Raw genomic sequence first — 19317 nt, 5'->3', positions numbered from 1 at the left:
ACATGTCTTTCTCATAATACTCTTCTACATAACACCGTAAGCTTCAGTGAACAATATCAATTCATACAGTTTACGTTGCTAAGAGTGGTTGCTAAGGGTGTTGTGTAGTGATGCATCGTTGAACTGTTGGGTGAAGCGGTCATAGCCGTGTTTTATATGTGAATCCAATCAGAATCAACGAAAGGAGCTTTTTTTAAAAAGAGAATGCGTGATGAGTAGCACGGCAATTCAGAGTTGTCAGAATTACGAAATCTTCCCCGAAATACATAAAAGTATGTGGCCGGTGAACTGGGAGAAGAATAGAGTAAACTTTGTTGTTTCATACACAATGTGTATCTGATATGAATAAAACACTTCGTCAAATTATATAATTGAAAGGGTTATTGTTGCAGCTTCCATAGACATCAGTGTATGGAATTTTATTTTAACAAACTATAAATGTATTTTTTATGCAATAGCCTACTTAATTCAAATGTGTATTTAAATGTCTGAAACCTAAAATAAACCTGATGAGGTTAAAAACGCAGAATAGTTGTGATGCAGAGTTGTCTCTGGATCAGCGCTAAAGCACATTTGAATTTAGCAGTGAATCTTTGCATTTTATTCTTTGTCATAATCCTAATCGAACACTGGGTGTTATTACAGCTTCAGAATTATTCAACAGTCAACAGTGATAAGGTATAGATAAGTGTGCTCCAGACCAACCTTACGGAAGCATGACTTACAAAAGGTATAAATAACTAAGAACGTTTCAGGAAACATGTATTAACATTAAGGTATAATTTAAGAACGACGTAGAGTTAAGAAGGTTTCAGGAAAATCCAGCCCAGATCTCCTCCGTGGGGCTCTCGGCCGGTGTGGCTCGCAGGTGACGCTCATTAGCACTCGTTCCACTGGCCTCGCTCCTTTCCCACGGCTTTTGGCCTCGCCCTGCTTGCCACACTGTGGTCTTCCCTCATGCCTGCCCTGCGTTCTCAACCTAAGCTTCCTTCCAGCCTCCTCTGTTGGACTTTGCTTTTGTCACCTGTACTGTATGTTGCTTGTGTTCATTTTGTATTGGTTTTTCAATTCTGTTTCCTGGGTTTTTGTTCGTTTCTATGGTTTCTTGTTATTTTAATAATCATGCACACCTGTTGTTAATTTCGTTAATTGGTTTGTTTGTACTCTGTGTTTCTTTCAGTTGACTGTCTTTTCTTGCTGGGTTAAAATGGTTGTTCTGCTCCTGTTTTCAAGTATAGATTGTTTTTGTTTTGAGTCTTTGTTAATAAAATCTAACTGCTGCGAATAGATTCTGCTCACCTCGTCTTGTTTTCAAGCATGCTGACTATATTTGTGTGAATATATCAACATTTGTTTTACCTTATAGCATATGTGTTCTCACTTTATATTAGGAGACTTAACTATGTCTTTGCAATGTATCTACATAAAAAAAAAAAAAAAATTAATGTTAATGTCAATCAATCAATCAATAAATCTTTAATACAGACTCAAGGTCCAAAAAAAAAAAAAAGACAATAGGACAACATATACAGCCAACAGCATCTACCACACACAGAGATACAAAACACAATACCAATGTCTCCGCAGCTTTGACTGATACCGTGTAATACAAATCCCACAATAGATAGATAGATAGACCCACAATAATATCATTTTTAAGAGCATTTAGCCAGCAGATAAATCTATACATAAGATTTTGTAACAGTGCTTTAAAAGTGATTACTCTTACATTCACAAACATTTAACTTGCACTTTTAGGTTTCTTTAGTAAAATTCTCATTACATCATAAGCTACTTGCAGCTTCTGTAAACTAGATGTTCTATAGTTGAACCACAAATGAGCAGTATAAAGTGTTGTACAATATGCTTTATAAAGTGACACCTTCACCTCATCTAAATAGAAACTAAACTTACATTAAAAGTATATTCGCCTGCATATACATCATAAGGCGTTGCCTTTCAATATCCTCATCGTCGGTCATGCGTTCAGTGATGAAATGTCCAAGGTATTTTACTTTCACACACACAGTGAGACTCTTATCAGACAACTTGAAAATTGGAAATTTTATACTTTTATCCTCCTTAGTTCTGCAGATCATAACCACACTCTTATCAGGATTATATAGAATATCATGTTCAAGACCATAATCAGAACACATATTGTAAAACAATATTGAGGTGAATGTGGGTAAGGACAGTTTGCTGGTATAGGTAGGTCAGCAGTCTAATTGTAGATGCAATTACAGAAATTAATTACAGCTGCAATTACATGCAGGTATTTTTTTTAAATATTATTATGATGCAAAAATGTATGTAAGGTGCACTGTATTAAATGATTCATTTAAATGTTTGTACATTGGGTTACACTTTATTTTAAGGTGTCTTTATTAGAGTATAACTATACATGTAAATATTATAGTAAGAATCTAATGAGGAAGTTTGAATTATCTTCATGTTGGTTTATGCTGTTTTGTTTTGTAAATAAAGACTATCTTCATCTTCAGCCAATCCGTGACACTTTGGACATGTTATTGTGAGATTCACTCATTTGATGCTAATTATTTATCACAGTTGTTGGAAAAACATGATTATATTTGACATATTGCTGTTTTACTCCATCTATTGCTTTATTTGAAATGCAAAACTGTCAGACTAGGATCAAGATTGTGTGTTATACAACATTGTTCATACTGACATGGTCTTATCAAATTCTGTAGAAGTTCTTATTTAATCATTTGTTTATCAGTGCATGTTCTACAGGGTGTGGTGAGATGCAGCTTATGCTAAGACTCACTGTCCTTTAGCTTTAACGGAACAGATTAAACCTGTCAAGTCTTGAAATGTGGAATGCTGTTCTTCCTGAAAGACAAATGACTAAATCTTTGAATAGTACAAAGTGAAAAGTCTTGTCCCCGACTCCTTCTGTTTAATATTGGGCACAGTGCCCAAGAAAATGCATATACCCTGTCGGGTTCATGAAAACCACCTTTCAAGTTATTGAAATTGACCTAGATATGATTTTTTTGAACATGCAGAAAAACGAAGGGTGCCGTTTTAATAACGCAAAGCAGTTTCTGGGCTGACACCTCTGCTTCACACCTCTGCTTTGTTCAGCTCTGTGTAACAGACAGGGATTTCATTGATTTAAGAAAGAGAATGACTGCTTTTGAAAGTAATGTCCAGAATTTCTTAGAGGCTGACATTTCTATAATGTTTTCATTTTTATGTCTATACAGGTCATAGCAATCGCAATGGATATTTTCACAGATGTGGACATCTTTAAAGAATTGGTAGACGCCTCAGTCAGGGGCGTTCCTGTCTACATTCTCCTCGACCATAAACACTTCAAAAGCTTTCTCACTTTGATAGAAAAACAAGACATCCAACTCCAAAAACTCAGGGTAAGTGTCTGTATTCTACTGTATATTAATGCACAGGTCACAAGCTGCTTCAAGTCAAGTCAGAATCAAACTGCCCTCCATCCCAAGGAAAAAAGCATGATTACACTTTATTTGATTAATTGATTGATTATCAATATAGTCCATTCTGCTAACTATAGGTTAGCTGACTTTGTCACCTTACTCTTATTAGAATAAGAAGTTTACATGTACTTACAGTCAGTCTGTTGGGAGCAACAAAATAAAGTGATATTAGCAGATATTTTGCAGACAGTCTACTAATACTCTAATGACTGCTAGTTGACATGTAGTTGCAAAGTTACTGTTTTTAAAGTGGAAAATCAAAATAAAGTGTTATCAAAAGCATAATTTAAAATATTAACACAGTTTTACTCCATATATATTTACTACAAAACAAAATGACCCCATATGGACAAATATATAGGGGGAAAGTGGGGAAAGATGAGCCCCCTTTTTTAACTTATGTGGTTCTCAAGATAAGGGAAAATGAGGCAGAAGTACAATGAAAGTATCAATCCTAATTTCAGGATGTTTCCTATCAATTTAAATGATCAGAATGCATCTATATGACAAAGGGTTCGAAAAACTTGGCTTCTCATAAAAAGTGTTCCTGTGGCTCAATTTGCCCCAGGTTAGGGGTAAGTAATCCAAGTCAGTGGGTAAGTTGCACCATCTGGGTGTAAACTGACTGTCTAACTGAATCTGAATCAAACCCATGTGAAATTAAGATAATTTACCTCTTTTAAAAAATAATATAATTATAATCAGTTCCCTTTCAGTCGGTCACGTTCGACGTACGTCAGTAGTGACCGACGAATTGGGATATCGCTTAGAGAGCCCTATCATCTTCGTGTAAACTAAAACAAGCCAATGGAATTGGCGTGCGATATTTGCATAATGCGCACCGCCCCCGACAGGTGTATATAAATAGGAAGCAGATGCAATCGCACTCTGTCTTTCGCTTCGGAGCCATTCACTGGTGTCCTGTTTTAGAAGACTCCTTTCTTCGTTTGTTTTATTCTATAACATTGCCTCAGAAGAGGATTTACAGCGAGCTTTCAGTGCTGGTGAAAGGGCACGTTCAGCGAGGTCGCGAGTCTCCGAGGAGCTGAGCTATAAGCTCGAAAACTGCTGTTTTCACAGCAACACAAAGAGTGTGTGCGTGTGTAGCGATTTGGGCCGGTTCCTCGGTGTGTCAGGGAGTGGTGTACCTGACACATCGCGTCGCTCCCTGGGTGCTTCAGCACGAGTGAGTTGACTTCCCCTTCTAAAAGAGCTTTACAGACGAACCCTGACAGTATGTCATTTCGTCTGTGCGTTAATGGGTGCGGTCGTTCCCTGGTCCCTGCTGATGGGCACAATCGCTGCATCTCGTGTTTGGGCATTCTGCACGCTGAAGCAGCTTTTGTGGATGGTTCATGTTCCCATTGCGGGAACATGACTATCGCGATGCTGAGGTCGAGACTCTCCTTCCTGAAGTCTCAGGAAGCGGGGGTCCCCTCTCCTATGCCGCGTACGACCGTTTTTTCCGGCCCCGGGAACCGGAATGACGGTACGGCGCTGTATAGGAAGGGTGACCGGAGGATTACGGTCAGGGCTTCCCCGCCGAGCGGAAACGCTCCTCGGGCCCCTGCCGCCTCATCAGCACCGCAACCCATCGTGCCACCGTTGGTTTCCGCTGGGCCCTCTACGGACTGTCCAGCCGTTACCTTTGGTGTGCTGGCGGCGGATCGGATGTCGATCGCTGCATCGGAAGGTGAGCCTGAGTCCTCGGGGGAGGATTCGGACGCGCTGCCGCCCGGGACGGTAGCGTTGCCCGAGTCGGATCCCGAGCTCACGGCTGTGCTCTCCCGGGCCGCCTTGTGCGTCGGGCTTGAGTGGAACCCTCCACCCTGTCCCGGCCCATCTCGGTTGGACGATTGGTACTTGGCGGGGGGTCGCGCTGGTCAAATCCAGCGTCCCGCCCCAATGCCTTTCTTCCCGGAAGTACACGATGAGGTGACCAGGTCTTGGCAAGCTCCGCATGGGGCTCGTACAGGGCCTGGTCCCTCGTCCGCCTTCACCTCCCTGGACGGCGGGCTAGCCAGGGGGTACGCGAAGATCCCGCCAGTCGAGCGGTCTGTTGCGACGCAGTTGTGTCCAACGGCCGCTGGCTGGCGCGGTGAGCCGCGTCTCCCGTCCCAGGCCTGTGAATTCTCAGCCGGTCTGACTGAGAAAGCTTACAGTGCCTGTGGGCAGGCTGCCTCTGCCCTGCACGCGATGGCCCTTTTGCAGGTCTATCAGGCAAAAGCGCTGTCGCAGATGCCCCAGGAAGGTCCTGACCAACAGCTGCTTGGGGAGCTGCGCGCTGCCACTGACCTTGCCCTCCGGGCAACGAAGGTGACAGCGCGTTCTGTTGGCCAGGCGATGTCTACTCTGGTAGCCCAGCAACGCCACCTCTGGCTGACCTTGGCAGACATGAGGGAGACCGACAAACATCGGTTCCTGGATTCCCCCGTGTCTCCGGTCGGCCTTTTCGGCGACGCGGTGGAGAGCTGTGCCCAACAGTCCTCCGCTGCACAGAAGCAGGCTGAGGCTATCAGACATGTCATGCCACGGTGGTCCGCTGCTGCCTCCACCCAGCCGCCCGTGGCTCAGCCTCAGCCCGCTCGTCGCCGAGGGCGCCCGCCTGCGTCTTCCTCCGCCCCTGCTAAGTTGGCAAAGCAGCAGCCTACACCAGCCAAACAGCAGGGTGCCGGGCGTGGACGTGGTGCCCAGCCCGTCTCTGCCAGCCAGGTGGCAAGCGGTCGGGGAAAACTCGGCCCTGAGACGGGCGACCTGGAGCGGAAGGTTCCTGCCCTTTGGGAGAGTATTCCATCTGCTCTCCCAACCCCGGAGGAGGGCCGGGGGGGATTTTGTGGCGGCTGTCCATCTACCGCCGCTGGCTCTCCGGAGTCCAGCGGTACCCACTTTGCCACAAAAAGAGCAGTTTCCTCAAACTCCAGGTCACAACAAGGGGTGTCTGCCAGTGTGCCAGGCTCCGCCTCGCTGCTGTCAGCTCCCTCCCCATTCGCCAGCAGGTGGCAGTGTGATGGTGCAGACCGCGTCCCGTGCGCCGTCTCCCATGCACACTGCTGCCTCGCAGAGTCCGACCCCACTCCGGGCCGCCCTCAAGCCGTCCGAGTCGGGTCCCTCTCTGCCTTGCTGCCCCACCCCCGGTGCGTATGTGGTGCCTTTGGTCCCGCTGGCTCAGTGTCTGGAAGCGTGGATAGCGCTCCCCAGCCTGTCCAGTTGGCTCATTCATACTATCAGACTCGGCTATGCGATTCAGTTCGCCCGGCGTCCCCCGGTCTTCAGGGCTGTCCACTTCACTCAGGTGTCGTTGGACAGTGCTCCTGTTCTCCGGGTGGAGATTGCTGTCCTCCTGGCGAAGGGTACAATCAAGCCGGTCCCTCCAGCCGATATGAAGTCGGGGTTTTACAGCCCCTACTTCATTGTACCGTAAAAGGGCGGTGGGCTACGGCCAATCCTGGACCGTCCCCAGGATTGGTTTGCAGCAATAGACCTGAAGGACGCATACTTTCATGTCTCGATTCTGCCTCGACACAGACCCTTCCTAGGTCGGTCTGCGTTCGAGGGTCGGGCATGTCAGTACAAAGTCCTACCCGACATGGTTGTAGCTCCCAACCGGTTGGGTCTTCAGGTCAACTGGGACAAGAGCAAACTCGCCCCCGGGTAGAGGATCTCTTGTTTCGGTCTCGAGCTAGACTCGGTCGCACGGACTGCGTGTCTCACCGAGGTGCGCGTCCAGTCGGTGTTGAACTGCCTGAGCTCGCTCAAGTGCAGGACAGCGGCTCCACTGAAAGATTTTCAGAGGCTCCTGGGGCATATGGCATCTGCAGCCGCGGTAACGCCGCTCGGATTGCTTCATATGAGACCGCTTCAACACTGGCTCCGCGGCCGGGTCCCGAGATGGGCGTGGCAGTGCGGCACGCTCCGTGTCCCCGTGACACCGAGCTGCCGTCGCACCCTTGTCCGGTGGTTGGACCCTTCGTTCCTGTGGGCCGGAGTACCCCTCGAACGAGTGTCCAGGCACGCTGTGGTCTCCACAGATGTCTCTGCCACGGGATGGGGGCCACGTACAACGGGCATGCAGTGACAGGTCTTTGGACGGGGCCTCAGCTGCATTGGCATACCAATTGCCTCGAGTTGCTAGCGGTTCGTCTTGCGCTGGCCCGCTTCAAGGAGCTGTTGTCAGGCAAGCACGTTCTAGTCCGCTCACTAAGCACTGCGGCCGTTGCGTACGCCTACCGTCAAGGTGGTCTACGCTTCCGTCGCATGTTGCAACTCGCCCGCCATCTCTTGTTGTGGAGTCAGAAGGATCTGAGGTCCCTTCGGGCCACTCGTGTCTCAGGTGTGCTCAACCGTGCAGCCGACGAGCTGTCACGGCAGCATCTACTTGCGGGCGAGTGGCGGCTCCACCCCAGGCGGTCCAGCTGATTTGGCAGCGTTTCGGCGAGGCCCAGGTAGTCCTGCTTGCCTCCCCGGAAACTGCCCTCCGCCAGTGGTTTTATTCCCTGACCGGCGGCACGCTCGGCACGGATGCCCTGGCACACAGCTGGCCCCCGGGTCTGCGCAAACATGCGTTTCCCCCAGTGAGCCTTCTCGCACAACTCATGTGCAAGGTCAGGGAGGACGGGGAGCAGGTTCTGTTAGTGGCTCCGTACTGGCCCACTCGGACCTGATTCTCAGACCTCATTCTCCTCGTGACAGCACCTCCCTGGCCGATTCCTCTGAGGAAGGACCCCCTGACTCAGAGACGGGGCACCCTGTGGCACCCGCGTCCCGATCTGTGGAACCTCCACGTGTGGTCCCTGGACGGGATGCGGAGGTTCTGAGTGATCTCCCGCAAGCGGTCGTAGACACCATCACTTCCGCTAGAGCTCCTTCCACTAGGAATCTCTACGCGCTGAAGTGGAACCTGTTCGTCGAATGGTGCGCCTCTCGCCGAGAGGACCCCCGATCATGTTCGGTCGGATCCGTGCTTTCCTTTCTGCAAGATGGGTTGGAGCGAAGGCTGTCTCCCTCCACCCTCAAGGTGTATGTTGCCGCCATTGCCGCACATCACCATGCAGTTGAGGGTAAGTCCCTGGGGAAACACGATCTGATCGTCAGATTCCTGAGGGGGCCAGGAGACTGAATCCTCCTCGCCCTTCCTCCGTACCCTCTTGGGATTTGACCCTGGTTCTCACAGCTCTCCGGGGTCATCCCTTCGAACCTTTGCAATCAGTCGACCTGAAACTAATGTCTCTTAAGACGGTTCTTCTGGTTGCATTGGCTTCCCTGAAGAGGGTAGGGGATCTGCATGCATTTTCGGTCGACGAAACGTGCCTAGAATTCGGGCCCGGTGCTTCTCACGTCATCCTGAGACCCCGGCCTGGATACGTGCCCAAGGTTCCTACCACTCCCTTCAGAGATCAGGTAGTGAACCTGCAAGCGCTGCTCTCGGAGGAGGCAGACCCAGCCCTAGCTTTGCTCTGTCCCGTCCGCGCTCTGCGCGTTTACGTGGACAGAACACGAAGCTTCAGGACCTCAGATCAGCTCTTCATCTGTTACGGAGGCCAGCAGAAGGGAAAGGCTGTCTCCAAGCAGAGGATGGCCCACTGGATAGTGGATGCCATCGCCTTGGCGTACGAATCCCAGGGCGTGCCTTGCCCGCTCGGGTTGAGAGCCCACTCCACCAGAGGGGTGGCCTCTTCCTGGGCGCTGGCTCATGGCGCCTCGCCGACAGATATCTGTAGAGCTGCGGGCTGGGCGACACCTAACACGTTCGCTAGGTTTTATAGCCTACGTGTAGAGCCGGTATCCTCGCGTGTACTCGCATCCACTAGTCGGTAGACGTGTTGTACCCACTCTAAGTGTCGGCTTGCAATGCCATTCCCGCTACTGGCCGGATACGTGCATACTTTCACTCCAGTCGTGTTCCCCGCTTGGCGAACCCTGTCGAGTTCCTCCGCCTCCCCCTTCGGCTCGGACATTGCGGAGTGTCTGATGCCAGGCCTACATCCGTCGCTGACGCTGTCTGTTGGCTGGGGCCCATATGTCGTGACCCCTCTACGTGAGCGGTCCCATATGTGTATTTTCCACGGTTTAAAACTCCCTACGGGCCGAGTCCGTGTCTTTCCCTTAGCAGAACCAGCTCTGCTGTCACCTGTCAGATGAGTCTCCCCCTAACCAGGTGGAGCCATCCCAGGGACTCCATATGCATACTGCCCCCCCGGGCCAGTCCATGTGTGTATTCCCACGTAAACTCCTCCCCCATTGGGTAGGTAGTGGTTTCCGCAGCGTCCCTTACGGGTTCGCTTCCCCAGTGTGTCTAGTTTACTTAGTGGGTAGTGGTTAGACAGCAGTAGACTCTCTCGGTGTAAGCTCGCCCCCTTCACCGCCAGCCGGTGCTATGGGCGGCTGAGCTTGTGCTGGGCACTGGAAGGGGTTTCGTAACTGTGGCGCTTTAGTTGGGATCCCAATTCGTCGGTCACTACTGACGTACGTCGAACGTGACCGACTGAAAGGGAACGTCTCGGTTACTTATGTAACCCTCGTTCCCTGAAGGAGGGAACGGAGACGTACGTCCCGTCGCCACAGTTTCTGTACCCTCGCTGTAGTGCGGACACCAGTTGTCTCCTCAGCGAAAAACAGAGTGCGATTGCATCTGCTTCCTATTTATATACACCTGTCAGGGGCGGTGCGCATTATGCAAATATCGCACGCCAATTCCATTGGCTTGTTTTAGTTTACACGAAGATGATAGGGCTCTCTAAGCGATATCCCAATTCGTCGGTCACTACTGACGTACGTCTCCGTTCCCTCCTTCAGGGAACGAGGGTTACATAAGTAACCGAGACGTTTTCCTTTTACAAATAGTCACATTTATTTTCTTAAAGTTAACTTAAACCACATAAAACTGAACAAATTAAGTTTAAAAACAATAAGTTGAACACCACAGTTATAACCTCTGCAAAAACAGACTAAACAGAGAGTTTGTTGAATAAAAATGAAAGTCACTGAAAAACATTTTAGTCAAAAGATTCTTGCCATGATAGCTTTTATGTAATGTTGAACATGTTAGACCATTAGGGACTACAGGTGAAAAAAATATATATGATTATAATCTGGTGCAAAGCATCTTGTAATTCTCATAAGAGTAGGATTCGGTGTACTTGAACACTGTCCCAAATCAAATAAACTGGTAAACCTTTAACTATGTAACTATGCAGGAAGTCATGCAGGAAAAATGAGTACAACATTAACTCCAGTGCCTTATCATGGGATAAGTTGAACCGCTAGATCAGTTTACCCCGCAGCATTTGGCTCACTTTGCCCCGTAGTTGCCATTTAGGAAAAAAAAAAACCTTGCTTAATTCAGGCTAATATTTAACTAAATGATTTGCATGGATTTATACACTGGTAAATCGCCAATATGCATCATAAATATATTTAGACCTGGATAAATTTGCTTTTTATCTAACATCTGTTATGCAAAAATGTTACTTTGACAAGCCAAAAACTGTTTTTAAAGTAAATGTGTGCCTTCCATGTGTTTCTCCTTTTCACAGTCTGGCAGAAATGATAGGTGCTTCCAAAATATGTGATCACATGACAATAAAAGTGCAACATTTGCCAAGATACAGGGGGTGGGTCAACTTGCCCCTGGCTCATCTAACCCCACTATTATTTAAATCATGGCAACTAAGAATTAATTTCCACTATTTATTAATCCATTCCCTTGTTTTAGGAAATCGTGGCCATGATGTACTAATTCATTCCCTTGTTTTGATTCTGCTCACGAGAAAAAAAAAATATCACCCCTATCAAGGTTCACCATTGAGGCACTGCTTAATGTATGAAGCTGTGCATGAAAGGTTTATCTTGATTGAGTAGACTCACTTTATTATCCCTATTTATGAGACGAGTGCACATGAACAAATACTACACTGTCATGATGGTGCTTTGTCATTGTATGATCTGTGCACTGTCTATATGTGAGTATTTGCCACGTTTTATGGACAGCCCACTTACAGTGAATTCTGATTCATCATAAAGGTTTCTTTTGAATCACCTGTATTATTATGGTGATTATGAGTACATCTTATGGTACAAAGCTGATTTTTGTAGTTCAAGTAGTGTGACTAGAAATGTATATATATAGACCTGATTCTCTGCCAAGTAAAAAAGAAGAAGAAAATTGAAAGAATTTTGTTAAATCTGAGGAATGTTAAGCATTCAGACAGATATCAGAACCAAAGAGAATATTTTATACATTAACACTTTAGTTTAGGATCAAATTCTCACTACTAACTAGTTGCTTATTAGCATAAATAAGAACAAAGAACATGTGACAAACAGAACTTGGCGCAAAAACAGACATACATGTCAAAGTATCAAGGGCAACATTTTTGTTATTAGATATACTGTATGTATATATATTTGATTCCAGAGTGTGACCAGATTTCTCATTTATCTTCATTATATTCTTCTTAAGGCTGATAGCTGAGGCTGATGTCAGTTTAAAGATATGACTGGCAGAACGCGTAACCAGAAAAACAATACGTCAACAACAATCTACAAACCTGTCATTCTGCTCTTGTTATTTTCACAGATCCCTCCTCTATCTCTCTTTTATTTCTTTGTTTAGTACACTAAAGGAAATTAAAGTTGTTTTCAGTAAGTTATTCTTTGATAAACTTAAGCATACATAACCACCAAAAGGAAATTATAAAATATTTTCTACATGATTGATTTCTATTGAATATTTTTTTTTTTGATCTTTGTAAGCAAATCATTTAACGCTTCATTCGCATGCACTTTCTTGTCTAATGTGATGATGCCTTGAATTATTCACTGATGACGAGCCACATAAAGAAGCTATGAACTGCAAAATATTCCTCCCACTTCTTCCCGGAGCATTTGAACTATTATTATATGAAAAACAAGTGGCAATTATGATTTTTCTCACCACACCTCACTAAGTGCCATCATCAGGGCATTTTTTCTGCTACTGTCATTTTTGAATGTCTATTAACTCCTCAGTATATTCAAAGGTCACTTAACAACAGCAACAGCTACTGAAGCAGATCCTGATTTCTATGGTTGATTTAATTTTTAAGCTTTACATTTCTCTATACAATTTCTCACTCTAACAGGAGACATTTTCACAGCTGCCCAACAGACTGTAGAACCAATAAACTTTAATTTTACAGTTGAACAACATGACATGCCCATTGTCGTCAGTGTGGTTTGGGTGTGCAGATGTACAGTAGTCAAACAGATGGGACATATAAACTTTAACAGCTTTGTCGCTTTAGCAGCAGTGATAAGAACTAACCCTGGGCTTCAACAGACAGACCTAATGACATTATCTTTGTTTGCGAAGCAGTAACGAGGCTTGTTTGCCTTTCGCTTTATTTTTGATAAAACAGACTTGACAGCGTCTCTCACTCTCTCTGTAATTTCTCTTTAAAACAACATGAAACTCCAAACATGGCATGAGTAATATAATATAGGATATTCAATGGGGGACTTTAGGGTGTAGGGTGGGACTTTATTTTATCCATAGGGAATTGATTGGATGAAAACTATATCTAATTTTAAAACCGATTATGTACACAACCAATCATATTTTCATTAATACTTTTTAACAATAATTTGAGAACTCTCTTAGAACCAAACTATATTTAAATCTCTTAATTGCATTTGAACATACAGGCTGTGGCACTGATATATCTTATAAATGTGTTATACAGTTAAATTTGATTCGACTTATTTGTCCTCGTAACCATTCATAACCAAAATGTAATATGCTTTTTTATATAATCATCATCAATAAATCATGCACAATAAGAATAGGAATTTGAATGAAAAAAGTTAGGATGTTGTTTCAGATTTAAGGATATTTACATTTGCTTGTTTTCTTGCTGAAATGCATCTAAACATTTTTTTTTTATTTTTTTTTTTTTCTTGAATGCAGAATATGAGGATACGTACAGTGAAAGGACAAGAATACTGTTGCAGATCTGGAGTAAAGTTTCATGGAGCAATGGAGCAGAAATTTCTTCTCATTGACTGCCAAAAAGTGTTTTTTGGATCATACAGGTGAGGCGGCATTATTTATTTATTTAGCTGAAACAAAAAAAAAATATTGGATATAAAACAACAAGCAGTGGCAGTCTTCCCATTTAGATGCACCCCAAAATAATTGCACACCTGTGTCACATTTACATTGCATTAGACTAAAAAAGAAAATCAAACCAAGTTGCATATCGATGTTAGAACTTTCTTCAGAACTATCGAGTGGTTATCCGGAGGGCGAGATTTGTGGCACATTTGGGGCATGGTGTTAACCCTGACATGTTGACAAATGTGACTCAGACACACAGGATTGAAGGCAGACACATGCTTAAACATACTGTATGGCTTCTGAAGACAAAGAAGATATAGACATGCGTTTCTGGCATCTATTTATGGACTTGGTGACCCGCTACACTACATCACGGCATCCATATGTCTGGCCATTAGATTGGTGTGTGTAAACAAGTGCTTCAGACACTGGCTACAGCAGAAGCACTTCCATAGTTCCACTTCAAAGGGGAACCCGATTTTTAAATTTTTTTGTTAAAAAATTGTGCATTTGGTTTCTTTAAAATAAATCACACATGATTTGAAATGATTATATAATCCTAAGCCACTTATAAATGGTGTTTAAGTGACCAAATACTTTTTGGACCACTTTTATGAGGACTTCAAAAAACTTTTAGCACTTAACATTCAACACATGTCAACAAACACTCACTAGTAAACAAATTGCTGGCTTTTAAAGAGCATTTTAAATGATTACAATTAAGTATACCTTGCCCAAGATAAACTGCATTCCAAAGCATTTGTGACCAGTCACGGAAAGTCAGTTCTGGGGCATTTTGAGTTATTCACAAATTCTGAAAGTGTAGTCTCCAAGCTTTCCAACGATGTGTAACACATGGAAATCTGATAATATTTGGAGAAGTTTTGGCCATATGAAGGTAGGCACTCAAAAAAGCTCAAAGGGCAGAAAATGACCTAAAGATTTTGCAGTTCTCGCCTGTTCTCACCTGCTGGGAGTGACAATAGGGCTCATTTACATCTCATTTAGATAAGCCATACCCCCTGTAAAGCTGCATGGTTGCATAGCAACGACAGACGCAACGGGAAAATCGGACCGCATACTATTAATAATAATGATAATGTGCATTGTAAATGTCAGTAATTTATCTTTTTTGACATTAGAACTTTTTGAACAGGATTCTGTGATAACCGTATAGTCCTGGTTTAGACCTCAGTTAGTGGTTAGACCTGGTTTGAGTCAAAGGATTAAAAAAATCATGTACATTAAACTCTTCAATACTTTTACTTTTGACTTATAACGCACATTTTACGGCTACGGATACTTTACACTTTTACTTACGTAGGAATTTAATCTGATACATTTACTGTTACATTAGGAAATCCTTGTTAAGATGTAGTAACTGGCTAAAATTATTAGCGTCACATTCAATTCAAGAATAGTAAGGTTTACATGAGCTAAGTCATTCACACCAGTCAATTCAAGCAGTTGAAGCGTTATTCAAATTAACATGCTAACATTACCATCTAAAAGTATAGTATAATAGTAATGGGGGTTTTTGGCAAGTGGTACGATGCTAACGATTACAATTAAAATGACTTGAACTAGTCCTGAACTAGCTAATAACAATAGACACATGAGATAACGTGTAGCCTATGTGTTCTTAGAATGAACACAAAACGAAACTCACCCCATAAGAAACAGAAAAGATCTTGTTGCCTCCAATGAAATAAGTTGTCCGGGCACACTTTCTGTGTAACCATCTGCGAAGTTTGCACTATTATGCGTCTGTTTGCCTCTAAATGTCCAATAATTCGCATGTCCTACCACTCTTTTTCCGCAGCTAAAGAATCCAGCCGTATGTTGTACTTCAAAACATTTTCGGTGTAACGGCCACGGTTCAGCTCGTCTGCGATATTCTTTGCGGCGTCCATCTTCATTAAATTTTGATATCAGCTAGAGCCGGCCAGAGCGCTGCATAAATAAGTAGCCAGGCTTCCCTTGGAGGGCGGCGGCAATAACAAAAGAAACAAAAGCCGGCCTATCTGATTCCAGTATGGAAATACAAACAGACAATGACACGCCCCTACTGCGAGATAGAATCTCTGAAAAACAAGCCGATTTCAACCTCAAAATGTACGCTTTTAAATAAACCAATACTGCTATCTAAAACACGAAGATGCTTCTACATGATCCCAACTAACAGATTCTGCAAAAAAATGAAAATCACCAATTTTGAAAAAGAAAAAAAATGCTTCTTTCTCAGTTTGCTCAATAGTTGTGCTGTCGACTTGTGTCCCTGGTTTCCGTGACGGGTCACATTTGCATATGTTGCTAAAAATGAATTTAATAACTATATTTACCTTCATTTCTCGTTTGGCAGCTTCATGTGGTCCTACGAGAAGATCAACCTCAGCATGGTTCAGGTTATAACTGGACAATTAGTGGAGACTTATGATGAGGAATTCCGGACATTGTACGCTCGATCGACAATCCCAGCTCCGTTTCAGACTGCCAGCATGAACCAGTGTGAGATGAAGCCCAATGGCAAAATGGACGGCTATTTGATTAATTCCACCAACCCCTTTGAAAGGAAAGATCATTTAAGGCACACACTTGACGCTGTTTACCGGCAAGCCTGCGAAAGGAGATCAGGATTTTCGACATTGAGAGAGGTTGAAGAAAGGCCGCTTGTTACACCGCATACTCGATTCCTTCAAGACACATCAGAGTTTTACAAAAGACACAGCTACGCAGGTGAACGCCAGGAGCCTGTATATCTGTCGAAACTGTCCAAGTATGGCTGTAGTAATTGGAATGTGGCAGCAGAAACCAGTCGTTACGGTGGTTTCTCCAACAATGCGGAAAACCAGTATGAAAGTTACGTCACCAACCCCATGTTCAGAGGCTTAAACATGCGCCAATCATACCACGGCCATGACAAACAAATTCTCAACATGAGGCAAAACCTGCCCAGTTTAGCAAGTACTTCTAAGTCTTTCCTTCGGACATGGAGGATAGAGTCTTACCTCAACAACGACAACGATGCACCTTATGGAGAGAACTACGATTATCTAGACCAATACGAGGAGAATAAATTGGCTCCTCCACAACATTCTCGCCTCAGGTCATCGGTTGTTTTCACGTCCACCATACCTGAACAACCAGAGACGAACAGCTACTCCAACAATTCAGCGTCCTCCAGTTACGATCCAGCACGAATTCAGTCAAATGCTCAGATATATTCTTCAACACAGTGGAATCAGACAGCACAGCATGATGACTTCATGCTAAAGAGACGCAGTTTACAGATTTTAGAAAACTCAGGGAGTAACATGTCATATAGCTCCGGAAGGGATTCAGTATATGCAAGTTTAAACCGAGCCAAAAGTAGATTTGGAAACAAGGAGCATGACTACCTGCAGGAGGACCGATACAAGAGGCACAGTGTTGCCGATCCCAGGTGCAATACATATAACGGTGACATGAACGGGCCTTCCAGTTACATGTACGCATCTTTACCTAGAAGACAGAAAAACTGCAATGTGCCTGCAAACGAGAACCCCAGAAATGGAGTGTACACTCCGAATTTCAAAGAGGACCAGAGGTCCGTCTCACATCATGATTTCAAAAAGGCAGATGAGAACACAACTACCTCAGGAAACTTATGGCAAGAGCCTCCTTTGAGAACTGTGTCAGCAACGCTTCTGGACCAAGAGGACAGTCAGCCTTCGAAATCAAACAGTGAATCATCACAACGCTTCTTTAAAAGGAGCACTAAGAAAATAAAATCCCTTCTGAACATCCCTCAGAAGGGGGACAGCTCACCAAAAGGAAAGAATGCACAAAGTCTCAAAATGGGAAGCAGCACGGATACCATTCTCTCGGATTATGATGACAAGAAACACCATGGCAGCACTGCCAATTCCACCAAGTCTGTTGAGAGCAGCCGACTGAAGCGAGCTAATGGGAAGATCCCTGGAGCTGAGAATCACTCTCCCGGCCTGGTGGGAGAAACATCTGCGCCTCGTTTTAGCACTGAAGAGCTTCATCCGTCTCACTCTCTTGCAAGTGCAGAGACTTCCAAAACACAGGCACAATCATCGGTTGTTGCTCAGAAAGAGAAGACAGACTCAACACTAACAGGATCAGATCTGTTGCCAAAGCAACAAGTATCAGCAAACAGGCTGTATAGCAGATTTGAGCCGCTTTGCTCATTTGAAACTACGCGTCCCACAGCAGGCCAGCCTGCCTATGTGTCTGCACAGAGCCAAGTAAATGAGAAAACAAGGAATACTGTCTTTCTAAGAAGACAACCAATGAATAACCATAACACTTATACAAACCAGCAGACACAGGGACAAGACAACAGATTTGGCCGTTTCATGCAAAGGGTTGGAAATTTAATACACAAGAATAAGTACTGAAATGAGCTGAGATGTGCCTTTTCTGCACCACTAGACTGACCAAATGGATATGCAAAAATTGCACAAATAATTGTTTTCAAACAGTTTTCTCAAGCACTTCCATCCGCCTTCCATTGGTCAGACTAATATACATTTCTGCCTCCAACTTATGCCATTCATTAAGCCAAGCTTGTTATGTCAGACTAGTTGGGATGCTCATGCTTAAATGGTTTGTGTAAATTGTTTCTGCATAATTCAATTGAACGGGAGAAAGTATTTTCAGATCCAAAACATTAGACACTTTGGCTTTTAAAAAAGTAGAACAGTGCTGTTTACTTGAATGCATTATTGCTAATGCCAGTGTTGAAGGTTTGCAATATAACTGGTGGAAAATGCTGCAAGGACTATTACACTGTTTCTTTGTAGTAGTATTTTTTAATAATAATATTTGTCTTAAGGGCAAAGGATGTCTTGAGTGGGGATATGGGCAGATTGGCTTTATAATCTCTGTCACTTGAATGAATGCAATTATAAAACATTAACTGAGGATGAAACATCTAATATGGTCTGATTAAAAGCTTAAGTAAACCATCCATACAATCTTACATTGCACTTCAGCCTGTACAAAAGCTCTCCCAGAATAACCCAGATTGTCGTTGTTAAATTGACATTGAAATACTGGAACAAATGCAAGATAAATAAATGCTGGTTTGTGGGTAATTGGTGCTTAGGTATCTTTAAGGGTGACTAACCATACTGGCATATACTGCACTGGCTTTGCACTATAGGTCATGATTTTGTTTGTCTTTGTATTGTTTTGTATTTAAGATATGTTAATTAATGGCTCTAATTTCACAAAGTGCACATGTATAGTAAAGTATATCAAGGACAAAAAGTACTAAAATGCTGTTCTCTTACAATGTCAGGTCCATTTTTTTTTTCTTTCTTTTTTTTTTTTATATGATCACTGTTGCTTGTAACCTAACGGTATGAAATAAATGAATGGACATTGAAATTGATTGGACTTGAAACTGTTTTATGATGTGAGAAGAAAGAGGTCATGAAGTGCTCCCTTTTACTATGAATACTGCTATTTTACTACAAGATAATCATGTATTTATTTATTTATTTTTTATTAGCTATTTTAGTTGACCGGCAACAAGTAAAATTATGTCCTGGATTTTATTCTGGCACCTATTAGTGAGGATACAACATCACACAAACACAAAAGTCTCCAGTTACCAAGATTTGGCTGGTCATGTGACAGTCCACATAGACGATTTACGCCAAAAGCTAAACAGCTTTTATTCTTCATCTCATATTTACATAAGTTTAAGCATATGTGTCAAATTTATGG

The 19317-nt window shown here is 43.8% G+C and overlaps 1 protein-coding gene across 1 annotated transcript in view; it reads left to right on the top strand.

Moving 5' to 3' along the window:
• The window catches only part of fam83b (family with sequence similarity 83 member B), a 49505-nt gene extending 30686 nt beyond the window's left edge, over positions 1-18819 (top strand). The window contains exons 3-5 of the mRNA XM_067385456.1: positions 3237-3401; positions 13426-13550; positions 15938-18819. Of these exons, the coding sequence (XP_067241557.1) occupies positions 3237-3401; positions 13426-13550; positions 15938-17981 (2334 nt within the window). The 3' untranslated portion in view covers positions 17982-18819. The remainder of the gene's footprint in view (positions 1-3236; positions 3402-13425; positions 13551-15937) is intronic.
• Positions 18820-19317: the final 498 nt, after the last annotated feature.

Source organism: Chanodichthys erythropterus, chromosome 5 (assembly GCF_024489055.1).
Source record: "Chanodichthys erythropterus isolate Z2021 chromosome 5, ASM2448905v1, whole genome shotgun sequence".
Classification (NCBI taxonomy): Eukaryota; Metazoa; Chordata; class Actinopteri; order Cypriniformes; family Xenocyprididae; genus Chanodichthys; species Chanodichthys erythropterus.
Note: the sequence above shows the minus strand (reverse complement) of the source record. Positions and strands in the feature narration are given on the sequence as shown.